The sequence below is a fragment of the Schistocerca serialis genome, chromosome 1 (assembly GCF_023864345.2).
Source record: "Schistocerca serialis cubense isolate TAMUIC-IGC-003099 chromosome 1, iqSchSeri2.2, whole genome shotgun sequence".
Classification (NCBI taxonomy): Eukaryota; Metazoa; Arthropoda; class Insecta; order Orthoptera; family Acrididae; genus Schistocerca; species Schistocerca serialis.
The window spans coordinates 688,466,234-688,491,713 of NC_064638.1; the positions used below are offsets into that span (position 1 = coordinate 688,466,234).

Here is a 25,480-nt window from a genome sequence, read left to right on the forward strand (position 1 = left end):
ACCCACTGCACCAATGAAAAGGTGCAAAATGACATCCCAATACACCTGACCTGTTACAACTCCTATGTCAAAGACATGCTGGGGTGTACGTGTGCCAATCATAATCCCATCCCACACCATCAAACCACGACTTCCATACAAGTCCCTTTCAATGACATTAAGGGGTTGGTAACTGGTTCCTGATTCACGCCAGATGAAAACCCGGTGAGAATCACTGTTCAGGCTACTCCTGGACTCGTCTGTGAACACAACATGGGACCACTGTTCCAATGACCATGTACTGTGTTCCTGACACCAGGATTTACGGGCTCTCCTGTGACCAGGGGTCAGTGGAATGCACCTTGCAGGTCTCCAGGTGAATAAACCATGTCTGTTTAGTCATCTGTAGACTGTGTGTCTGTAGACCACTGTTCCAGTGGCTGCGGTAAGGTCCCAAGCAAGGCTACCTGCAGTACTTTGTGGCCATCTGCGGGTACTGATGGTGAGATATTGGTCTTCTTGTGGTGTTGTACACTGTGGACGTCCCGTACTGTAGCGCCTGGACATGTTTCCTGTCTGCTGGAATCATTGCCATAATCTTGAGATCACACTTTGTGGCACACGGAGGGCTCGTGCTATGACCTTCTGTGTTTGACCAGCCCCCAGTTGCCCTAGTATTCTACCCTTCATAACGTCATCAATATTTCTTTGAGCCATTTTCAGCACACAGTCATCATTAGCACATCTGAAAACATCTGTACACTTACTTGCTGCACCATACTCTGACATGCACCGACACACCTCTGTGTATGTGAACTGCTGCCAGCACCACCGTGCAACGACCGCAGATCAAATGCACCGCATAGTCATACTCTGAGGTGATTTAAACCAACAAACCGCCCGCCAGAGCATTGTTTCACCACGTATCAGCATTATCTTTAATTTATGAGCATGAGTGTACATAATATAGCAGTCTTCTCCAACTAAAATGGGTACTATACTTTATTTTTTATGTACAAAATATTGGCTTAGCATTTGAAATCTTAGTACACACTGTACATTTACAAACTACTGTGAGGTTTGTTGACTCAACAGACTCACTGGTTTAACTGTTAATCGTTCATGTTTCAGTTCCATACATGGCTACACTCTATACAAATACTTTCAGAAAAGACTTGCAACCTACATCCTCAGTTATTTCCTGGATGTGTTTCAATATCTATCTTCCTCTACTGTTCTTACCCTCTGCAGCTTCCTTGAGTACCATGGAAGTTATTCTCTGATGTTTTAACAGATGTCCCGTCGCCCAGTATCTTCATCTTGTGTTTTCTATATTTTCCTTTCTTTGCTGATTCTGTAGAGACCTCATAATTCTTTATCATATCAGTCCACCCAGTTTTCAACATTCTTCTGTAGTGCCACACATCAGACACTTTAACTCTCCTCTGTTCTGGTTTTCCCACTGTCCATGAGTCACTACCAGACAATGCTCTGCTCCAAACATACATTATCAGAAATTTCTTCCTCAAATTAAGGCCTATGTTTGATACCAGCATATTTCTCTTGGACAGAAATGCCCTCTTTGCCTGTGCCCATCTGCTTTTTATGCTCTCCGTGCTTCATCCATCATGGGTTGTTTTGCTTCCAAGGTAGTGGAATTCCTTAACTTTGTCTACCTCGTGATCACCAAGTTTGGTGTCAAGTTTCACACTACTCTCATTTCTGCTACTTCTCATTAGCATTGTCTTCCTACAGTTTGCTCTCAATCCATATTCTGCACTCATTAGACTGTTAATTCCACTCAACAGATCTTGTAAATCTTCTCCAGTTTCGTTCTGAATGAAACACACCTGACACTGGCATAATATTCCACAATATTTAATTACATGTTACACAAACCGGTTTTGGCTGTTACACTGTCAGCAGGTACAAAGCTAAGTATAAGGTGTGGTATGTGATGTGGGGTAATTTTGTTGCATCAGAGAATTTAAGCTAGTACATGTACAGAGTATTTCCATTTCCAGAGGTGAATATGTTAATGTTATAATAAGAATAAAAGAAATGAGGTTATTCAGTGTAAATGCAATGTAAGATTATTTAACTAAAATAAAATGTGTGGCACATTAACTAATGAATTATAGACAAATTAAACAGTTGTACATAGAACAACATAATTGAACAATAAGCTGGACAAAATAATCTTGTCTTTAATAGAACATAAATTACAAACAGATAAGATACAGTAATGATATTAAGCAGGTCAGTGATGCAGCTGTGATCATACAGAGTAAATTTATTTATTTGTTTTTACACAACAAGAGAATTCATAATAACTGAAATAAAGGAAATGGATCATGTGAGTAAGAGGGGTAATTTATAACATGGCCTGGATGGACTTAAGAGCAGTATTTGCAGTTAAAAGTGGTGAGTAAGAGAACTTTCAGTACTGGACTTGGGTTGATGGAAATGTGTTTATTAATTTCCTCAATTTCAGGACAGTTCATCTTCCTTCCTTTCTGGCTGTGATGTAATACTTCATGTTTCACCTTGTGACCATGGCCTTCTTTAAGCATGCGATCTCCAAAAGTAGAGTCTCCTTTTCTAAGTTTCCAACTTGTGTGGTGTTCCTTCAGGCAGATAGATATTGTCCTTCCAGACTGACCTACATTGAATTTGCCACAGTTGAAACTAATTTTATACTCTCTGTTCTTCTCCAAAGCTGAAGTGCTGTCTTTCCCATTGAGCAAAAGGCATCCAACAGTTTGTGCACATAAAATGATGTTTTTACATTCCTGGATTTAAGCTTTCGGGTTACATCCAGTGAGACTTTTCCTATCTATGGAATTGAGCACCACTTATTACATTCTTGAGGTGGTGGGTTAAGGGCAGTGTAAAGAAGAGAGAACACCCGTTGTTTATACTTTTTGTGCATTATGGAGCCCACTAAAGTAGGAGGATAGCCATTGTTTGATGGCATTTAATTCCATTTGGAAGTTGGCTTTACACATGGGGATGGATATTAGGTGATGTATCATAGAATGAAAAGCAGCATGTTTATGGGTCACTGGGTGTTGAGAATTGACTGTTATTGTTATATCTGTGGTGTTACGTTTCCTATAGATCTTGAAAGTATGAATATGGTCACTGATGTCTATGGTTAGATCTAAGTAGTTTAGGCAATTACCCCCAAACTCCAGTGTGAATTTTATACTGTTATGTTAAGAATTTACACTGAAGCACCAAAGAAACTGGTATAGGCATGTGTATTCAAATACAGAGATATGTAAACATGCAGAATACAGCACTGTGGTCGGTAACGCCTATGTAAGACAAGTGTCTGACGCAGTTGTTAGATTGGTTATTGCTGCTACAATGGCAGATTATCAAGATTTAAGTGGGTTTGAACGTGGTGTTATAACAGCACATGAGCAATGGAACACAGCATCTCTCAGGTAGCAATGAAGTCTGATTTTGAACCATCTAGAAGAAACATTCTTCGGCTCCCAAAAACCCCAAACCCCTCATCTGATTCAGATTCATTGGTGACATCTTCACAATCTAGACTCATGGCCAAGAGACCCTATATTCATTCCTCCACAACCTTAACACCATCTCTGTTACCTGTTTCACCTTGTCCTCTTCAAACCAATGTGCCACCTTCATGGACATTGACCTCCACGTCTCTGATGGTTCCATATACACCTCTGTCCATATTAAACCCACTAATCACCAACTGTACTGGCATTTTGACAGCCATCACCCCCATCCACACCAAAAAGTCACTCCAGTACAGCCCGGCCACCCATGGATGGCTTATCTGCAATGACAAGAATTCCCTGGTCCAATATGCCGAAGGTCTCAAGGGAGCCTTCACAGATAGGCATTACTCCTCTTACCTGGTCCCCAAACAATTTCCCATGCCATATCCTCACTCACACCTAATACTTCAACCATTCCCCGTAATCAGTTACAAAGGAGCCTCCTCTCATCACCCATACTACCATGCACTGGAGTAACTGAATATCACCCTTCACCAGACCTCTGACTATCTATCATGAGGCCCAGAAATGAGGGATATCCTACCTGAGATCTTTTCCACTGCTACTAGAGTGGTATTACATCACCTATTCAACCCACACAAGTCCAGTTCCTGCCTATGCTACTCACACTCCCAACCCCTTCTCACAGGGGACATACTTACGTGGAAAATCCAGGTGGAACACTGACCTGATTCATCCACACAGCACTTCTACTACAGTCCTGCCACAGACGTATCCCATCCCACCAGATACAGAGCCATCTGTGAAAGCAGTCACATTATATTCCTATTCTGCTGCAACCACAGCACAGCTTTTTATGTCAGTGTGGAAACCAACCAGCTGCCCACCAGAATGAATGGCCACTGCCAAACTGTGGCCAAGGAAAAAGTTAGTGGCTCAACAAACTGCTGAGCACATCATTTTCAAATTCAATGGCTGCTTCACAATTTGTGCCATCTGCATCTCTCCAGCACCAGCTTTCTGAACTACATAGGTGGGAATTATCCTGGTAGCACATCCTTCCCTACCACAATCTCCTATCTTCAGTCTCTGCTAATCCACTGTCCCTGCACCCTCCACAGCCTCTACAGTTCTTCTGCCCCCTCACCTCATCACAGTCCACACCTCCTCATCATCTTAATGATGACTGGGTGTGCATGCCACTAGTCAAGTCTACATCAGACTCAGAAGACCATTGATTCAAACAAGGTTGCATCAGTTGCAGCTCTCAAATATAAAGTCTATTGCTTAGTTTGTACATTCATCTTGGCCAACTAGAGAAAGCAGCAGTCATCCTCTGCTGAAGCCACTTTATATGATTTAGTACTTCCTAATCAATGTATCACCCTCTTCTATAAATCTATGCATTTGTTCCCCCACAAGCATTATTATAATGGAAAAACATGTTGAAGTGTCATAGTACAACAGACTTATTACATGAAGACTGATCATTCTCTCTGAACTCACATTTGGGAGGATGACAGTTCAATCCCGTGTCCAGCCATCCTGATTTAAGTTTTCCGTGATTTCCCTAAAACTGCTCCAGGTGAATGCTGGGATGATTCCTTTGAAAGGGCATGGCCGACTTCCTTCCCCATCCTTCCCTAATCTGATGAGACTGATGACCTCACTGTTTGGTTTCTTCCCCCAAATAACCCCCAACTGATCATTCTCAGCTATCTGAACACACCCACGTATGATACTGCAGCCTAACTGCCTTTCTTGCAGTGGGGAATAGGGAAAAATGTTTGATTCAGTGGTTTGGGTTACTGTCAGTCAGCAACACAATGCCCTGATATTTGCGATGAGAAATATACAAACCTTTCGTGAAGAAAAATGTTTGATGTCCATCTGAAATGTTTCCTTTTTGTAATGTCCAAGTCATCATTGGTTGGCAGATTGTTAGTAACAGGTCTCCAGTGGCCACTGGTGTCAACTACAAACTACCAAACTACATGACAGTGGAAAAAGGAGAGGGAGGGAGAGAGGGTGCAGATACTCTTTTGTCACTTCCTTATCTACATCAAATCGCAGTTTGTAATGCAGTATAATTCTGATCCATTTTCTTTCTCTTCCAGGTATGACACAGAAATCGCGTATACAAGTAAAATTCATGCTATTTAATAACTGTGCTGACTTTTATCTTATTTCATGCTGCATTGATGTAAGTTATCCCATGTTTTATATTGATAAAGAATTACACATCATTTCTTCTTTTCAGATGTCCATCACCAGTACATAGGGAGTCAGCAGTGACAGACAAATGTGTCATGCTGCCTGATCCAACTGATCCCTGTTGCAAAGTGCTTCGCTGTGATGTCACACTCACAGAAGGTGACTACGAGACCTCATCTGTCAGTGCCCAGGATTCAACTTCTGCAAATCTGCCAATGAACACAACAACTCCTGTTACAAGTAATGATTCTCTTTCGGTTACTGAGGATGGTTAAAGCAGGGATGCACAGACTGTGGCCCACTCACTGCATTCAGTCTGCCATGGGTCTGATGGTGGCCTGCCACTCACTGTTCATTTTTGTAATTTTTTCGTCTTTTACTCATATGCTACTGAAATGGAGAGAGCAGGTTGTTTTGAGCACAGTCTAGCTAGCAACAGAGCAGAGGGATCCAATTCAGAATAATAAATTATCTCACAACACAATATTTTTGAACTTGCAATCACAGTAGTGGGTTTGTGCCCACAGTCCTAACAAGCCTGTGCACCCCTGGCTTAAAGATTGTAATGTTTGTGGACAAATCATGCTAATTAGGGGTACAAACTTAGCTTCAGTAGACACAGCTTAAATAGATTTCAGCTGAACTGTGACATGCACAGTTACAATGTAACACCTGTGTGTGTGTGTGTGTGGGGGGGGGGGGGGGGGGGCAAAGAGAACCAAAATAAAATTTAAATTTACAATGTCTGTTGTAATCTTGTCAAAGTATTTGGAACTGATTGTTAACTTTTACACTCACAATACTAAAAAGCAGAAAATAATTATTTATGTAAAACATTTTTTTTAATATAACACATTTATAAAATGGACTCAGAAATATAAAATCATTTCTCCTTACCCCATATAGATTCCTGGCCCCAAACAGATAGTCCTGAAAATTTGTGCTTTCAAATTTTTATAGTAGCTATGATAATACTAATAAAACTTAAAACAAAAAGCATGGGGCACATGCAATAGATAATGGTAAGGGCTGTAGGCAGTAGCTGTCACTGAGAAAAGTCGCACAGCGGTTCCTGTCGTTCGCAGTACAATAAAGTTGTTAGTGTACCTACTTAGGTACACTACTAATGCATCAGTTATGTATTGCATACACCCCACGTTTTTTGTTTTAAATTTTACAAGTTTTTATCATACTTATTAAAATTTCACTGGCGCAAATATTAGGACTATGAGTATGTATGGCATTAGGAATCTGTAAGGAACTAGGAGAAATTATTTTATGCTATTTTAGTCCATTTTCAAAATCTTTTATGTTAAAAAGATTTTGAGTTAAATAATTATTTTTAAATGTAGCAGTTTTCTTTTTGATTTACTCAATTAAATTTAGCTGTCATAAGCATGAAGCAAGCGGTATAGTGACAGTTTATTGTTAATACAACATATGGATGAAGTTCATGTGATTTCCTTGTCTTTCGTGGATATGTGATTTGATTCCTTCTTGATGGAGTCCATGGATCCTGATGAATGAATCAATGAACTGAAGTGAAAATCATGACTGCTCTGACATGGGTAAGCAACAATCCCTCTATCCCAAACAGATTTGAGAGGAGCATGTTTAATTCTGAAATATTTTAGAATAGGTTTCTTCTAATAAATTCAAAATATAAAAGGTTAGAAAGGAAATCGTGAGACAGTCATGTAATGTGACGGGATACTTGACAATTCACTCACTTAAGATCTTCTGGTAATGGTTAAATGAAAAAGGGTGACTGACATGATATAATTGGGTACTTGAAAACTTATCCCAAAAACAGTGGCTTAAGCATTCAGATTGTTGCTTCCTGCACAGCCCTCATATAAGATAAAATGTATAAGAAAAGCAGATTCAGGCAAGCAATTTATTTATAACATCTAATATTCAGTAATTTTGTTAGTGTACTAACATGGAAAGAAAACATTTTCTGTTGACACTGATTTGAGTGCATTTTCTCTGGTGTTCAGACATTTTCAATTTCGTTTTTGCAACAAAGCAGACACTACTAATTATGCATTTTGTGTGACCCCTTTTCCCAACAGAAAATGTTGGTTTGTTTCTCATTACAATTAATTTTTAGTGGAATTTTGTGTGTCTACTCAGTAGAAAGCTCCCAAAGAAGTCTAGTCTCATTTTTGACTGAACAAAATGTAGTAACAGAGAAAGCACAGCACAATCCTTTATTTTTCTGAATAGAAGTTAGGTTGATAGCTTACTATGAAACTGAGTAGTACTATTTACATAATAACATAGGATGTAAATACAACAACCCTGTAAAGCTGATTAATTCCATGTCCTGTGACATATTCACAGCCTGGCTCACTGGAACAAAATATATAAATAAATAAAATAAATTTGCTTGTACCAAGAAACAAACTGACATTTTCCACTGACACTAGGCATTCCATGGAATGTGAGAGGAGAAGTATTTTTTTGGGCTAAGTGCATTACACTACATGAGTCGTATTTCAAAGATACTGTGGAGAGAAGTCTTTGGGATCTAAATTTAATTTAAGTGCAACAAAACAATGCAACAATGTTATGAAAGACTATTGCATTACAGTCTTAATAAAAATTATAAAGGAATCTAAAACATTTAAATTAAGAGTTTCTGTGCAGATACTCTGCAACAGAGAAGAAGGAATTGCCTAATTGAAATTTCTTTAATTCAGTCTTAAACTCCTATACATTACGGTATCTGGCTGACACTTAACATGCTCCAGGAGATTGTTGCATACATTTGTTGCCATACATCTGTCTCCTTTCTGCACTACTGTTAACCCCTTGAAGTCTTTGTAGAGGCTGTTTTTGAGAAATACTGGTAATGACAAAAGATGTTAATGAACATTAATATTGTGAAATATTTGTTGAAATACTAAGTTTCTCGAAGATATTTCTGCTGTATGTTCTAGAATTAACACCATGTATAACACTTATAACGTGTTTCTGAAAGAAGTATCCAAGTTTGTTGAGTTTCTTGAAACATAACTCTGTAACTTATAAACTAAATGGAAATATGCAGAATAAACTAGTTTCCTCATTTTTAAATCACTTAGAGCAGTAACCATATGTAGCACATATGTAGCTGAACTAAAGTACTTTATTAATTATAGGCAGTAGGCTCTCCACTTAATGTTATGATCTATCTACATGTATCCCCTCTCGCTGAACATATTGTTTAATTAGGATGTTCTTGGTTCTTCCATATGATCTTGCTTTTCAAAATTTTTGTGAAAGAATATTGACTCTAATTAAGTGTCCAGTGAGTTTTGCTTTATACTGTCTTAAAACTTCAGTAGTTCTTTTCTTCTCCCCTATTTCTTGCAAAACCATCTCATTTGTTTTCATCAGTCCAGCTAGGTCTTGTGATTCTCCTCCAGAATCACATTTCCACATCTTAGAGGATGAGCTTTCTCCTCCTTTGCCAATGTCCATGTTTCACATCCATATCTCAGGACACTCTTGTATAAAACTCTTCTTAGTGTGGAAGCCGATGTTTTTGTTCAGCAGAAGGTGCTTCTTATTCATACTTATCCTAGCTAAATTTAACTGACTAAACTGCAATAAAAGCTGTTACCCTGATAAAAGAATCAGTTACTGCTTCACGATTTATAATAAATAGCTGCTGTTTATTTCATATTCATAGCTTAATATTTACTTCACTATATTAGTATTTTTCAAAACAAATTAGTTACCCACATCCAAAAATACAGAGACCTGTTCACAATACATTACTGCTTTTCATGTGCTTTAAAAATGAACACTGTTACTTGCTTTGTAGCTGACACTATGAAGAGATTCATTACATTAGTAACTTAGTATATTAAAAGGATCAGCTTAAAACATCCCTTATCTCATCGTTCATGACACTGTGATGCGAAAGAAATACGACATTAGTTCGATCATCACTACTACACTCAATGCAGAGGCATATTACAAACTCTTGTTCATAAGGCAAGAGTTGTCTCAGCTTACAGCAGAGCTTAACCATCCTCACTTTGTGTTTGTACAGAACAGGTACTTTGATAAACAGATTTGTAATGCATTTCAGCCTGCAGGCATTAAATCTCAAGAACAGCCAGAAGAAATGGAGAACTTCAGGAGGATGGTTTTTCTACCTCATGTTGGTGGTATGTCCTTTAAGATTGGCAGGCTGTTCAAGAAACATCAAACAAAATGTGTCATTCAGCCTCCATTGTAAGCACAGATGATGCTGGGTTCTGTTAAAGACAATGTAGGTCTACAGAGATTAGGGATATGTAAGATCCTGTGACAGTGTGGGAAATCATACATTGGCCAGACATGTTGCACTGTTAAGGATAGATGCACTGAACATAGCCATCACGACAGACTGGATCAGTCAGAAAAGTCTGCTGTTGCTGAACACTGTCTTGACTTGGGACATACCATGAACTATGGAGAGACATGGATACTTTCATAAACTGGGACATCATCTTTAAAGAAGTATGATTAATAGAGACAAGGGGTTTCAGCTCAGCAAGGAATGGCAACCACCATTGGCATTATTAGGGCATTGTTAGGCCCAGAGAAATGAACCGCAGTCAACACAGATGGGGAATCGGAGTCTGCACACTTAAACTGGTTGCCAACACTCTGTCCACATGCACACTGGGTTAAGATTTGTGGCTGCACTTTTCTTGCATCGTACATATGAGGGCCTTGGCCCATTTCTCTGGCAGGGGCACTGGATGTCACCATACTCCATGGTACATCTTTGATGACATTATAGCCCCACCCCTTGGTGCCTGCTCTTTTCTAGCAAGCCAGCATATATATTGGCTAACCACTGCAGCAAGAGGTCATTAAGCATCTGAAGACAAAGAGCAGCTCTCTCATGGAAGCACTGTGCAGCTTCCACAACATTATTTGACACAGTACCCAAAAATGAATGAAGCACTGCAACATTAATTGCACTTGGAAAGATTCCGAAGTCCATCAGACTGACTGAAAAACATATATCACTAACATTCAGCAGTCACTTCCAACTAATTTCTTGCATCTTAAACCAAAATGTCCCAAAATATAAAACATAAGAACAGTTCAAAACTATGTACATTAAAAGTCCTACCAAAATTAAAACACCTTAAGTTTCCATGCAAAAAGAAGACAGATTATTTTAACTACACTCTACAAAGTCAGTCTCTTCCACTATGGATAAAATTCATCTTCTGTAAACGTACCTACAACTAGTATACAGCTTAATACTCTTACATAAGGTAGCATAAGCTCATGTGTATTACGTTTATATGACAGGAATTTGTTAAAATCATTTAGCACTCAGAAGAGATTGTGTTCAGTATGATATGCTTGCAAAGTTAAGAGTTATAAAGAGGCATATATGCTTTTATGAAAGATTGTAGAATCTCTTCCTGTCATAAATTATATTACACATGCTCACTGAATAGTAATCAATATTAAACTACAAAGTCCAGTAATTTAATGGTTCTATTCGCAATAAAAATAATACTGCACGAAATGTGTGTGGCACATGAAGTAGATAGTGTGAATGTACATTGAATTATTAGTAACATACTCATATTATGACTCCAGAAGATCATTAATAGGTCAGATCTGGGGCTACCCAATGCAAATTAAAAAGTAAAATCTGTTGAAATCTCTTGGAAGCTTTCGAGGTAGTATTACAGCAGCAAATGTAGGTCAATCTGTTTTCTATAATGAGATAGTTTTTTAATATATCCCTACATCCTTAAGCTATTGTGACTTGGAAATTTAAAAAATGGTTTGTTCAATTGCTAAATGTTTGGGGTATCATGTTTTTCACTTATCCGCATATTCAATTGCCAATTTTATTTCAGTTCTCTAACATGATTTTTTTTCTCTCCCAACAGCTAATTTTACAGGTACATGTCAATACAAAGGTAATAACTATGAAATCAATGAAGAATTTCATGATGGATGTGAAGCATTTTGTATCTGTGAAGCAACAGGTGTACAATGTGCTCCTATCCAGTGTCCCACAGAATTTGGGCTGGACTTAATAGACCCTCACTGTCTTGAATGGGACACATCAGCATTTGTCCCTAGTCCCCCATCTTGCTGCCCATCAGAAGCAATCTGCAAGAACAATGGCTCTTGTCTGTATGAAGGACAACGATTTGACAACTTCGCACAGGTACTGAAAATTTTGTGTCAGCTTAATGAATATAATGATACGGGAATTATTTCCAAGTTAAAAAATTTTCCTATGTTTCTAATACTATACCTAAGCATAAATTAAGAGAGAAGGAAGAAGGAATACCAAATTGGGAATGGCACCGAGAAACAGCAATTCACCTTGACCTATGTCTTAGTAGTCCTTAATCAACTATAGTGCTTGGTCACTTCCAGTGGTTAAGAGATACTTTTGGTGAGAAGGAACAGCAAGACCCTCCCCTATAGCTCCCTAATCTCAAAGCCTCACAGTACAAAGCAAGATTAGTTGATGTTTAGAACAGCTGTTCTGTAAAAAAATTTGGTACATTCTTCATACAGGTTTATATGCAAATGGGACAGTTGGCAAATATAGGTTGTAATATACCACATTATTCAGTTATAAAGTGATTCTGAGAATACAGGTTCACCGTTATTTGCAGATTAAATTGTTGGAGAAGAGATGAACATTTTAACAATGTGTACTAGATTAATGTAGGGATCATCTTACATTTAAAAATGAAGCTACAGCAATTGAGGTCACATGTGTATTTGTTTTGAAGCATTTGGAAGGTTTGGATGGGGAAGAATGACATCAGCTTGGCTAAGAACTAGGACAAATGTGAGGAGGGGAGTGGTGAGTGGGTGGAAAATTTGGTCATCCTGCCAACCATGGAAATGTATACCACATACCATGGCCATGGCTTTTTATGTATATTTACTATGTTTAAACTGCAAATTGCCTGGACCTATTTGTAGTTAGAATTTAAATGACTTCAAAATTATAGAAATACTCATCAATAGTATACATTTCTGCAGGAGATGGTAAAATTCTGGATAGGGGCCAGTGGCATGTTTACATATTTCACGTAGCAATATTATCCACGCTCACTGTGGAGTGTGATGGGAACAAAAGGAGTGTGTCAATTGCTGGTTCTACACAGCCAGTGAGAGAGTAGCATGCAGACAACATGTCTGGAAGCACAAGACGAAGGATTATTGGCACATTCTCATGTCAATAGAGAGACAAAATGTGCTATGTATTTGGAAAAAAAGCTTTCATTATCAGATTTCACCATAACCACAAACTTGGAAACTGTAACATATTCAGAAGAAACAGCCAAATATTTGTGGCAACCAAAACAGATGCCCATTTCACTAGCACCAATTTAAGCTGTGTGATTAGGTCCTTTCCTAACCTCAACCTAAGAGGTTGCTCAGTATGTATAAGACAAATCCAATGAAGGCTTCTTGATTACTCAAGAAATTATCAAAATAAAGGTACTGGAGAGATAGAAGAATTTTTCAACCACATGCATCATGAAATTCAAAGCAAGTACTGGCTGGTGCTTGAGGATGATGAAAAAGGCAGGGCTTACATTACAATGCAGAACAACACTTCACATGATTAACAATTACTTACATGTCAGCATCATGTAATCATCAATCTAAGGAAATGGTATGACTGTTTGCTAGGCAATATGGGCAACACTGATCAGATGCCTGTGTATTTTGATATGCCATCAGATGTTACTGTTGATGTGAAGGGCATAAAATGTGTTCTTATAAAATGTTCTGCCAGTGGAAAGGCCAGACTAACAGCAGTGCTGGGAGCAGTAGCAGTTGAAAGGAAGCTCCCCTCATTTGTGATTCTTCACAGAAAAATGACACTGAAAGAAAAATTGCCTGCAGGACTTACCTAAGGCCAAGGAAAGGAATGGATGACAAATGAACTGATACTAGATTGGTTGAAGGTTGTCTGGAACAGAAGACAGGGACTTTGATTAACAGAAAGGAAATGTTGGTGCTTGATTCTTTCAGGCATATTTCACCCACGACATTAAGGATCTGAGGGCAAAGAACAAAAACTTAGAAATAGTTCCTGGTGGCTTGACCTCACAACTTCAAGCAACGGATGTTGTGGTGAACCAACCTTTTAAGGTCCACCTGTGACATATTTACAGTGAGTGCGTTCTTCAAGGAGACCAGACTCTCACTCCAGTAGGAAGTTAAAGAAACCCTAAATATCCATGCTGGGCCAGTGGATCTTTAGTGTCTGGAGCAGAAACTCAAGTGAGCCTATTAAGAAAGGATTGAAGAAGTGCTACATGTCCAATGCCACGATGGATCAAAAGTGACATACTTTGGGAGGAGTACCAGCAAGGAAGAATTTGCGGATGATGATGATGCTGGTGGTGGTGGTGGTGGTGGTGGTGGTGGTGGTGGTGAACAGCAATACCACAGATGACTGGAGCTAGCAAAAAATGAAGTGAAGATAAAAGTTTTCATTTCTTTTTGTTTATTTTGTTTCTCTTGTATTATAGAAGTGTAGAGAATCAGTAGATGACATAATTTAAAAATAGGTATAATATTAATTTTTTGGGCAGGTACATTGTGTGTGTGTGTGTGTGTGTGTGTGTGTGTGTGTGTGTGTGTGTGTGTGTGTGTATCAACATAGCGAGTGGCACCAATGCAATACTTTGAAGTAATATAATTGAAAGATTGTCTACAAAAATGAAATATACAAGTGTACTGTCATGTGTATTAATTGTGTGTATCATAGTGTTCAATTGGCAAATCTTGGGCTCTTACAACACTTGGGCCTAACATGTATGGTTACATTGTCCCAGTTGACTATGTTGTTGTAACACTACTGCTTGACTGGGGCAAGGGGCTGTGCCGGGTGGAGTGGGTGGAGGTAGTAAGGAGGCAGCAGGTGGGAGAGAGGGTGGGGGATGTGTGGCTGAAGGCAGAGAGGGAGAGACAGTGGTTGTGCAGGATAAGAGTATGGGCATCAGCGAGCTTGTTTCAGCCCCAGACTGAGGAAGTCTGAGACATAGCAAGGTGAGACGGTTCCACTTGCTACAGCTATACTCCATAGATACATTTTTTTCCATTATATCTATAAAACATATACCACAGTTACATAAAATGACTAAATTCTTACCCGTGACATTTCATATAACTTTATTACTCATTGTGTAATTTTCAGATGAACATAATACAGTGTGTTCATCTGAAAATAATTTATTGAAAGAAATATTCATAATTCATAATGTCTAAAGACCATCTGCATTTCAAAATTCCAGGATGCTCAAATTTGTTTTGAAAGTGACCAAGTTCATTGAAAAGATCTCATTACACCGCTTTTCAACAAAATTTGACATTTTCTAAAAACTCAATACTTCAGAAGTAATTTGTATTTGAAATTTTCATGTTCTAGAATGTTGCAAACTGAAATGTAATATTATTTTAAAAATTCAGTACTACAGTTATGTAGCTTTGATTCTTCTGTCTATGAAAATTTATACTTTCGCTAAAATAACCCATCAATTTGTTAACTGTTCAAATTAGAAAATTTAACTTTCTAAGAAGTGTTTGGTGAACTTCAGGAATTCCTGTATACATTAATTTCTCTTCCATAAAACAGTACTGGTACTGATAATTTTGCCATTTGCTAGTTATACAGTTCTCATGCAGACTTTCTTGATAGCCTGTTGTACCTTTGTGTCATCAAATTTTTCTGTCTTTTATTTTAATAACTAAAATGTAATAATTGCTTATTTTACCAGATTGTAATTTCTGTAATACACACATCTGTAAATAGGCTTCACATGTAGCCTTGGTCAGTTGATAGCCAGTTGTTACAAAGTGCACAGTCTGCATTTTCATCATGGCATTAGTTCAAGTCCAGTAGTTAAAATGTGAATATTTATATGAGTGAGATCACATCTGCCAGTCAGACAGTGGAGCCACTGTTATTTTTCAATCAGTGCTTGGCAGTTAAAGTGTAAAGTTAAGATGATACACTATTTTAAAAATTCTGTTAAACTCTCTTACATTTTGTGGAGTGCTGACATATGATATATGAACTGTAAAATTTCCATGAGTATTAGTTGGTCATTGAAATGTTACTCATCATCATCATCGTCATCATCTCAGCCTTTTCCCACGTCATGTGGTGTCAGCATTGCTTTGATGGATCCTTCTATTCCATAAATGCTTCTTCTCTGAGCCATTCTTTCTCCCCGTAGGTCCACTGCTACCTTGTCTCTCCATCTCAGTTTTGGTCTTCCTCTTCTCCTTGATCCTTTTTGGCCAAGTTTCTGCACTATACAGCATTGCACGCCTCACCACAGACTTGTAAAGCTTTCCTTTCATTCTGCAGCTAACCTTCTTATCACACAATACTCTACTCAGTTTCCTCCAGTTCATCCATCCACTATTCATTCTGTGTTGTATTTCGAGGTCCAGTTCTCCAACACTTTGCATGTAAGAGCCTAGGTATTTAAATTTCTTGACCAGCGTCAGTTGTTCTCCTTGCAGGTTTGTACATAGATCTTTGGCGTTCTTTGTACACATATATTCTGTTTTCACACTTCTAATTCTCATTCCCATTTCCTCTAGAGCTTTTCTCCCTAGTTCAAGCTTGTCTTGAAGTGCCTTCTGGGTGGGTTCACAGATTACAACATCATCGGCAAACATCATGCTCCAAGGTGCCTCTCTTTTCACATCTTTGACTAGTACATCCATGACAAGGTCAAAGAGATTTGGGCTGAGAGCAGATCCCTGATGTAGTCCTACTCTCACTGGAAATGCCTTTGTTGCACCTGCACTGCTCCTGACATGTCACGTTGCACCTTCATATATGTCTTCTACCACCCTGATATATTTTTCTGGCAGGCATTAACTTCTCAGATATCTCCATATTTCTTGCCGCAGCACTCTGTCATATGCCTTCTCAAGATTAATAAAGCCCATAAGCAGTTTGGCTTGTGCTTCTCTGTGTCTCTGCATCAGTTGCCTTAATGTAAATATTGCATCGGTTGATCCTCTTCCCAGCGTAAATCCAAACTGTGCTTCACATACTTCAGTTTATAGATGCAACCTCTTCTCAATTATCCTTTCCCAGATCTTCATTTTGTGTGACATCAGTTTTATCCCTCTATAATTGCCACAGTTTTGGATATCCCCTTTTCCCTTATATATGGGAACCAGTATACTGCTTCTCCATGCATGTGGCATTCTTTCTCCTTCCCAGATATTCTGCATTAGAGCCCAGAGAATATCTGTTCCCTCTTCTCCTAGACTTTCCCATGCTTTTATTGGGATTTGGTCTGCCCCTAGGGCATCCCAATTCTTCATTTTCTTTATCACATGTTCGCCTTCTTCCCTACTTAAACTTTGGGCCATTCCTTCATTTATATCTCCATCCTCATACTTCTCTTGTAAATTTTCCTCATTCAATAAATCCTATTCAGGATTTTCTCAAGGTCGTGTAATACTACACCTGATTCATCCTTTATCTGCTTCATTGATGTTACATCCTCAGTCACCTTATCTCTTGCTTTAGCAATCCATAGGAGTTGCTTGCTGTCCTGTATTCTTTCTAGCTCTTCATATGCCTCTTCCATTGCCTCAGCCTTTGCTTTTGCCACTGCTTTTTTTGACATCTTGTTTGCAGTCCTGTAGGCTTCCCTACCCACCTGTTTTCCTGTTAAGTTCCATTCTTCTTCTTCTTCTTCTTCTTCTTCTTCTTCTTGCATCTTTCTTCACTTTTATTGCTTTCTGAACCTCCTCATTCCACTACCATGCCTCCTTATCTTTTGCTGGTCCCTTTCAAGTTGTTACTGTTGTGACTTGGCAAGACAGCCAAGCCACTAGGAGGTAGCCGAAAGGCACGCGTTTAAGCTCACGAAGGCTGGTGTGAGGTCTGGAACAGTTAAAGGAGTTGAGTCTAGTAAAAAAGGTACATAGCTGCTGGAATACTTAACTTTAATCCATAATTGGTGAACATCGGTCGGACGGAACATGCGTCACAAGATAAATAGCAATTGATAATGGCGCCTTGCTAGGTTGTAGCAAATGACGTAGCTGAAGGCTATGCTAACTATCGTCTCGGCAAATGGGAGCGTAATTTGTCAGTGAACCGTCGGTAGCAAAGTCGGCTGTACAACTGGGGCGAGTGCTAGGACGTCTCTCTAGACCTGCCGTGTGGCGGCGCTCGGTCTGCAATCACTGATAGTGGCGACACGCGGGTCCGACGTATACTAGCGGACCGCGGCCGATTTCAAGGCTACCACCTAGCAAGTGTGGTGTCTGGCGGTGACACCACAGTTACATCCAGCAAGTCTTTTCCAGTTTTTGTAATTACTTTGCTATTATAACTCCTTTACATCCTCTGGTAATTTCACTTCCCTTAATACTGTTTCCTTGAAATTTTCTTGCAACACCTCTTATTTCAGTTTCCACCACTTTATTCTTTGTTCTCCTCACTTGATACATTTACGTCTTTTCCCCACTACCATTTCATAATCAGCCACTATGAGTTTGATCATTGAAATGTTACTGAGTAACAATAAATATGAGGAGATCAAAAATCAATTTCTGCAGTGCTCTGTGCATTATTTAACAATTTTTCACAAAATCCAACAATCACAGGACAATAATGAAAGAACAGAGGCCAAGAGACATAAGAGGGTTAAAAATCAGTTCAGTAATGCTTCAAGTTGTGCAGAGTGCACAGTGATCTAGAGAGTGGACTGGGAGGGACAGATAGAACAGAGGGAGAAGATGAATTTGGAGAAGAGGGCGGGAGTTTAGTATCTTTGAATGTTCTTTACTCCTCCAATTATTTATATTTCACCAAGAATTTTGTACCTTATTCATCAGGTAGGAGTATCAACACTATAGGAAAAGATAGCTTGCTACTTACTGTAAGGATAAGATGCTAAGTTGCCTTTTAATTGTAACTTGTTTATAATAGAGATAGCACATTTATCCCTACCAATGTCTATTTTTAGTAATTAATCACATTAAAAATGCAACTGTTACTTGTAATGCACGTAGTTAATGATTAAGTGGAGGACACAAAACACTACAGCTGAATGCATTTGCCATCAAAGTGAATGATTTCTTACTGTATCAGGTACAAAATCATTTCATTGCAGACAATCTCCTCTGATTTCAGAATGAAATCCACCAGGAAACTCCTCTGCTTTATTAAATAAATGTGAGGAAATTTGTTTTTATATATCCTTTGGCAGAAAACGCTTGCAAGTTAATCTGTTTCATAATAAATGAAAATAATGTAGCTGCAAGTGAAAATTTAGTAAAAATCATCACACAAGAAAAAAATTCTCAACAAAATTACATTAATGGTGTTCCTGTGTTTTAGTAGAAAGATAATAAATTAACACATCATGGTAATACCTTTGTGACACCCATCACTTCGATCCTGGCCCTGACTCAGCGTGTCGAACTGTTGGCATTAGGGATTGGCATCTGTCACTTGGCAGCTGCAAATGTCATCTCTCTACAATACATTTTTGTGATACATTTATTCTTGAGATTGTACTGGGCAGGCATTCCAGCAAGACAGTTCTTTTAAAGCCTTATGTTAATGTGCATTATGTATGGCTCATTTCATTTTAACATTCATTCTTAAAAAGCTTTCTATATAATAGTTAAAAAATTTGCAGGCATACAACTATTTAAGAACTTGAACTTTTGTAACCAATTTCAAATAGTTTCATGTGAACAAATTCAGATAAATTCAATGGTGAGATTACATTACATTTTTAAAAGTAAAAGCATACCTGACAAAAACATAAAATGTTGTTGGGAGAGCATGAGAGAGAGAGAGAGAGAGAGAGAGAGAGAGAGATATTTCAGTTTCCATACCTCATAGTAAAGGAAATATTCTATTTGCCATGTTTATGAAAATCTTATGAGCCCATCTTTCTTTAACAGCATTTCATTATTATTTAATTAAAAGCATATCTTTTTATCTATCAGATACCAACAAACCTGACAGGATGCGAGCAGCACTGTGCATGTGAATTTGGAAATGTTACTTGTCGTCGTGTGTGTGAACCATTAGGAGACTCGCCACCCCCTGAATTTAATTGTCCAGTGCCACCCATCATTGGATTACTGCCTCATGACAACTGCTGCAGAAGTTGGTTGTGCCCTCAGACATCAACAGGTAATACTATAAAAGTGCAATGTATTATGTCATTTTAAAAGAGCTTACAAAAACGGGATATACGTAACTCCTATCTTGGTAGTATTCATATAATGGTTGTACACCATGTTCTTCTGGGAGATAGAAGTAATGCCATAAAAATGGCTTTCATTTAAATTAAACAATGGGTAATCCAGGATGGAATGTAACAGTATTACGAAAAGGATAGTTGCTACTCACCATATGGCAGAGATGCTGAGTCACAGATAGGCACAGCTAAAAGACTGTCACAAAATATGCTTTCTGCCAGATGCAACTCACACACACGACCACAGTCTCTGGCAGCTGAAGCCATACTCAGCTGCAAGAGAGTGTGTGTGTGTGTGTGTGTGTGTGTGTGTGTGTGTGTGTGTGTGTTTGACAAAGGCCTTGTTGGCTGAGCGCTTATTTTGTGACAGTCTTTTTGTTGTGCCTATCAGTGACTCAGCATCTCCACTATATGGTGAGAAGCAACTACCATTTTCATAATATTGTTTCATTTAAATTATTTCATTTAAAATAGAAAATAAAATTGTATGATTTGATGAGACACTATTGTTTATTATCCTAAATATAAGTGTTAAATTTGTAATCTTATGCTCATATTTTTAAAACTGAATAAGGGTTTTTAGTTACATTTGCTGCAGTCATTGGGCAGCCTATGTCATTTACCTACTTCTGTTGTAACAGTGAAAGAGAATACTATATTGAGTTTTTATCACTAAATCACAAATGATTACCGAGCGAGGTGGCGCAGTAGTTGGCACACTGCACTCGCATCCTGATTTAGGTCTTCCGTGATTTCCCTAAATTGCTCCAGACAAATGCCGGGATGGTTCCTTTGAAAGAGCACAGCCGACTTCCTTCCCCATCCTTCCCTAGTCCGATGAGACCGATGACCTTGCTGTTTGGTCTCTTCCTCCAAACAACCCAAACCAATCCATCACACCTGATTGCTTGGTACTATTCATGTCTGAAAAACTCTACCTATGTGTGAGATGGAAATTATATTTTATCTATATAACATAAATATTACTTTCTATTTGCCAATTTTGTTTTTATGTTTTGATAAATTTTAATGTCACTCTCTCTGTATAGTTGTCATATTTTAACTCCTCGTTTTGTTTAATAATATTCCCATTGTTCATACAATGTGATTCAATTGGACACAGTTTAAGAAAACAGAATAGTATTTCAGTTAACATAACACCTTTCAGTTCTGATGATTAACATAAAATGAGGAAAGCTCATTGGTGCATGGCACTTGGATTTGGGTGTGTTACACAATGCAGAAAACTTCACTAGCTTTCAAGTGAATTGCTACTCTTATTTCAGTTTAAGTTTTTTTAAGTAAATTCATAGTTGTTGGGAGACTCTAGTACAGTCCAAGATAACATTCAGCATGAATGTTAATAGAGCAGTTGGTGAAGAAATGGCCCTTGAAAGGACCAAGTAGAGAAAAGTAGATTCTTGATAATCTCAATGTGGTTAAACCTTGATTAGGCCTTTTGAGAGGACTAAGACTTCTTGGGGATCAGGTTCATAGGAGATAATTTACAAAGCTAGTTTGACAATGGTTTTGGGAGTCTGGAATAAACGTGTTTTATGGGTAACTACTGACGTTCTGGATATGTGAGAGATGGACTAGATTACCAAGGCAGTGTAGCTGTGATTGCTACGCAGATGGGGGGGGGGGGGGGAGAGGGGTTTTAAGCATACTCATGGTTTAGGTAAACTATATGCATCCGACACAGTAATGGGCCTTGTGTATAAGGGTTTTAAGCAAACTCATGGTTAAAATCCTTGTACACAGGGCCCGTACAGTGTCTGACGCAGATAGTTTACCTAAAGAGCTTGTACATTTAAGGACAGTGTTCTGAGACAATGGATACTCAACCCATCAAAATAACAGTGCATTCTCAGCTACAACCAAAGAACTGGGAAGTTGATAAAGAGGAAAATGCACCAGGAAAGTCTCTAGCTTTTCTTCTCATTTTTGGAAATATCCCTTCAAAATAGCAAGAATCCTTAACAATTTTCAGGTGAAAGTGATTTTCCACCCACCATCTAAGATTTCAGACCTGCTGGTATCAGTGAAGGATAATTTTTTATTGTAGAAGGTGGGAATTTACACAATACCTTGCCAGTGTGGTGTGGCTTATACAGGACAAACAACATGCATAGTGGAAGTGCGGTGCACAAAACATAAAAATTGCACTTGCCTTCTGCAGCCCAGTAAGTCTGCAGTTGCAGAACATCGTATCTCCAATGGAAATTCAGTGGAGTATGATAAAATATTAATTTTGGCTTCAGCGATATCTTTTTGGGACTCTGTTATAATAGAATCCGTTGAAATATTCATCATGGAAAATCTACTGAACTGCGACAGCTGCTGCCAGCTGGATAATGTGTGGAATCGTATCATCTCCAAGATTTGCTCCAAATGAAGATGCCAATAACTGTGGTGAGTGGCAGTGCCAAAGACAGCTGATCCTTGCAGTTTCACCAGCGAAAGCGTTGCTGCTGGGTGGTGTGGTCCTTCTGTCACCGTGACTCTGACACTTGTGCAGAAATACTACCAGCGTGCTATATAAGGTGGAGCAGAGAACATCTTCGTCAGTCTTTGATGGCTCACCTGAAGATGACTCACAGGTGTCTAGTTGAAATATCATGGAATGAAGTTTACGATTGCCAGCTGCAATTCTGAAATCTCTTTGAACAGTCAGTTTAAAGTTCTATATTCACAATTTTTACTGGCCGTGTCACTTCTTCTGTGCAATCTTTCACTGATTGTATCAATATCGATTTTTATTGTGATATACTGTGAAATTTTGAACATTCGTGAGTGCCGCAATAAACTAGTATTGTTATTGCCAATTGTAGACTTAAACTAAATTGTGCTCTTTGAAATTTTTTAAGGATGGTAGGCCTATCCTCGTTCAGAACAGTTGGCACAAATAAACATGCATTTTCTGAGAATTTGCAGAAACTACCAGTGTCCTTTATATAAGCTACGAGCAATTTGTAACAAATCAGGGTTTGTGATTTAGTTATTGTATCAGATTTTCTAACTAACATTTTGTGTTACATCTAGTTTACCCTTATGAGGCATAGCCCTATATATTATCTCATTTATCATGAATTAACTCAGTTTTCAAGTTTGCTTACAACTATTATTATCATCAAAACGTTTTAGGACAGTAGTAATTTTACCAAAGGTTTTTGTGATGCCATAATAGTAATCTTGTCTCATTTTGCGTATCTCCTTCAATTCTTATAGGGAATTAGCAATACGTTAGCTCTACAGATTAAAAGATAATTGGCAGGTTTAATGTAAAGTCCTTTGTTCACTGCCTTCTAATACATTTCACCAGCCAGAGCGCAGCCCTGCAGTGAATGCTGTTCTCAAACACAAAATGAGTTGGTTGACATTCACAAACAGCTGGAAATTGCCCTAACTACTGACAAACAGTTGACAGCTGCTGCAAATTGGTGTGTTGGAAGAGCTCTTGAGAGCCATGTACCTCTAATACCTGTACTAGAGGTACCTCAAGTGCTATCCTCTCCTGTGGATTCTGTCTCCTCTGCAGAAAGTACAGGATCTATCATTACCAGTCCACTTGATGGCGAGTGGCATGTCAATGGTAGATCTAGGCATCCTGTACAGGGTGGATAGGGGCCAGGGAGTACTCAGGGTGTTGTACCGATCCCCTAACCAATAAATTGGAGGTGTTGTCTTCCATTGGAACTGACCCAGTGGGACTCACTTCATCTGTTGTGAGGAAACCTGTTTTAGTCCAGCAGCCATTGAGGATGGTGCAAACAACTGCAGATTGTGGTGCACATTGGAACAAATGATGCCTGTCACTTGGGCTGCAAAGTTATTCTTGGGTCATGCCAATGACTAGCATAGAATATTGAGAAGACCAGCCTTGCATGTGGAGTTTCAAAGAAGCCCACAATTTGCAGTATTGTCCCCAGAACTGATCATGGCCCTTTGGTTATGAGTCCAGTGAAATGACTGAACCAGAGACTTCTAAAGTTCTTTGAAAAGCTGGGCTGAGAGAACTGTAGGGTCCCCCTAAATAGGTCAGGTGTGCACTACACATCAGAGGCTGCTACGCAGGTAGCACACAAGGGTTTTTTAGATAAGGGTACTCTCCAGCCAATCCAGAAGTATCAGTGTAAGATCAAAAGAAATGCCTCCCATGGGTGAGAGTATTAAAATCCTAATGGTAAACTGCCAAAGCATTTGCAACAAAGTGCCATAGTTTGAAGTGCTCATGAAAAGTAATGAAGCTCACATAATACTAGATACAGAAAGATGGGTGAAATGTGAAATTGATAGCAGTGAGATTTTGCGGGAAAATTTAAGTGTATACCAAAAAGATAGGCAAAATGGGAAATGTAGATGATGTATTTGTCACAGTAGACAAAAATCTGAAATCCAGCAAGATAGAAATTGAAGTTGCATGTGAAATTGTTTGGGCAAGACTCAGTATCAGGGATGGGCATAGTTGAATCCTCCTATCGCTCACCAAACTCACCATGTGTTGTAACCGAAAACTTAAGAGAAAACCTCAGTTCACTTGTACATAAGTTCTCCAATCATATTCTAACCATTGCTGGAGATTTTAATCATCCAACAATTAGTTGGGAAAATTACAGTTTTGTTAGAGGTGGGCATAATAAGACATCCTGTGAAACTTTACTAAATACTTTCTCTGGTAGTTAGTAACCCTACTCATAAGGAAAATATGTTGGACCTAATGGCAACAAATGCACATGACCTCTTTAAGGATGTCCACACTGAAATTGGTATCAGTGACCATGATGCAATTGTGGCAACAATGATTACCAAAGTACAAAGGACAGCTAAAAGAAGCAGAAAGATATATATGTTCAGTAAACTAGATAAAAAATCAGTAATGTTATATCTCAATGAGGAACTTGAAACTTTCAGCACAGATCAGGAGCATGTAGAGGAACTTTGGTTCAAGTTTAAAGAATAATTGACCATGCACTGGATAGATACATACCCAATTGAACAGTTCATAATAAGAGGGAACCTCCATGGTATACAGTCACTGTAAAAAACTTCTAAAGAAAAATATTACTGCATAATAGGTGTAAAACAAAGCATAGGGCAATAGATAGAGAGATGCTGAATGACACACATTTGGCTATCAAGAGTGCAATGTGTGATGCCTTCAATGACTAGTGTAGCAGAATATTATCAAATGACATTTCACAAAATCCAAAGAAAATCTGGTCATGTGTAAAGGCTATTAGTGGCATCAGTGTTCAAATGTTCCTTTACAAAGGAAAACCCAGGAGAACTGTCCCAATTTAATCCTTGTACCACTGAAAAGATGAATGAAATAAGTATAAGTGTCAGTTGTGTTGAGAAATAGCTGAAATCATTAAAACTGAACACAGCTTCAGACCCCAATGGAATCCCTATCAGATCCTATACTTAATCTGTGGCTGAGTTAGCCCCTCTTCCCACTATAATCTATTGTAGGTCCCTCAAACAAAAAAAACCTGCCCAGTTCTTGGAAAATGGCACAGGTCACAC

At 38.6% G+C, this 25,480-nt stretch overlaps 1 protein-coding gene across 1 annotated transcript in view; it reads left to right on the forward strand.

The window, feature by feature from the left end:
- Nucleotides 1–25,480, forward strand: part of LOC126480525 (putative epidermal cell surface receptor) — a 417,170-nt gene that overhangs the window by 302,105 nt on the left and 89,585 nt on the right. Inside the window, 3 exon segments of the mRNA XM_050103873.1 lie at nucleotides 5,740–5,933; nucleotides 11,597–11,880; nucleotides 19,695–19,884. Of these exon segments, the coding sequence (XP_049959830.1) occupies nucleotides 5,740–5,933; nucleotides 11,597–11,880; nucleotides 19,695–19,884 (668 nt within the window).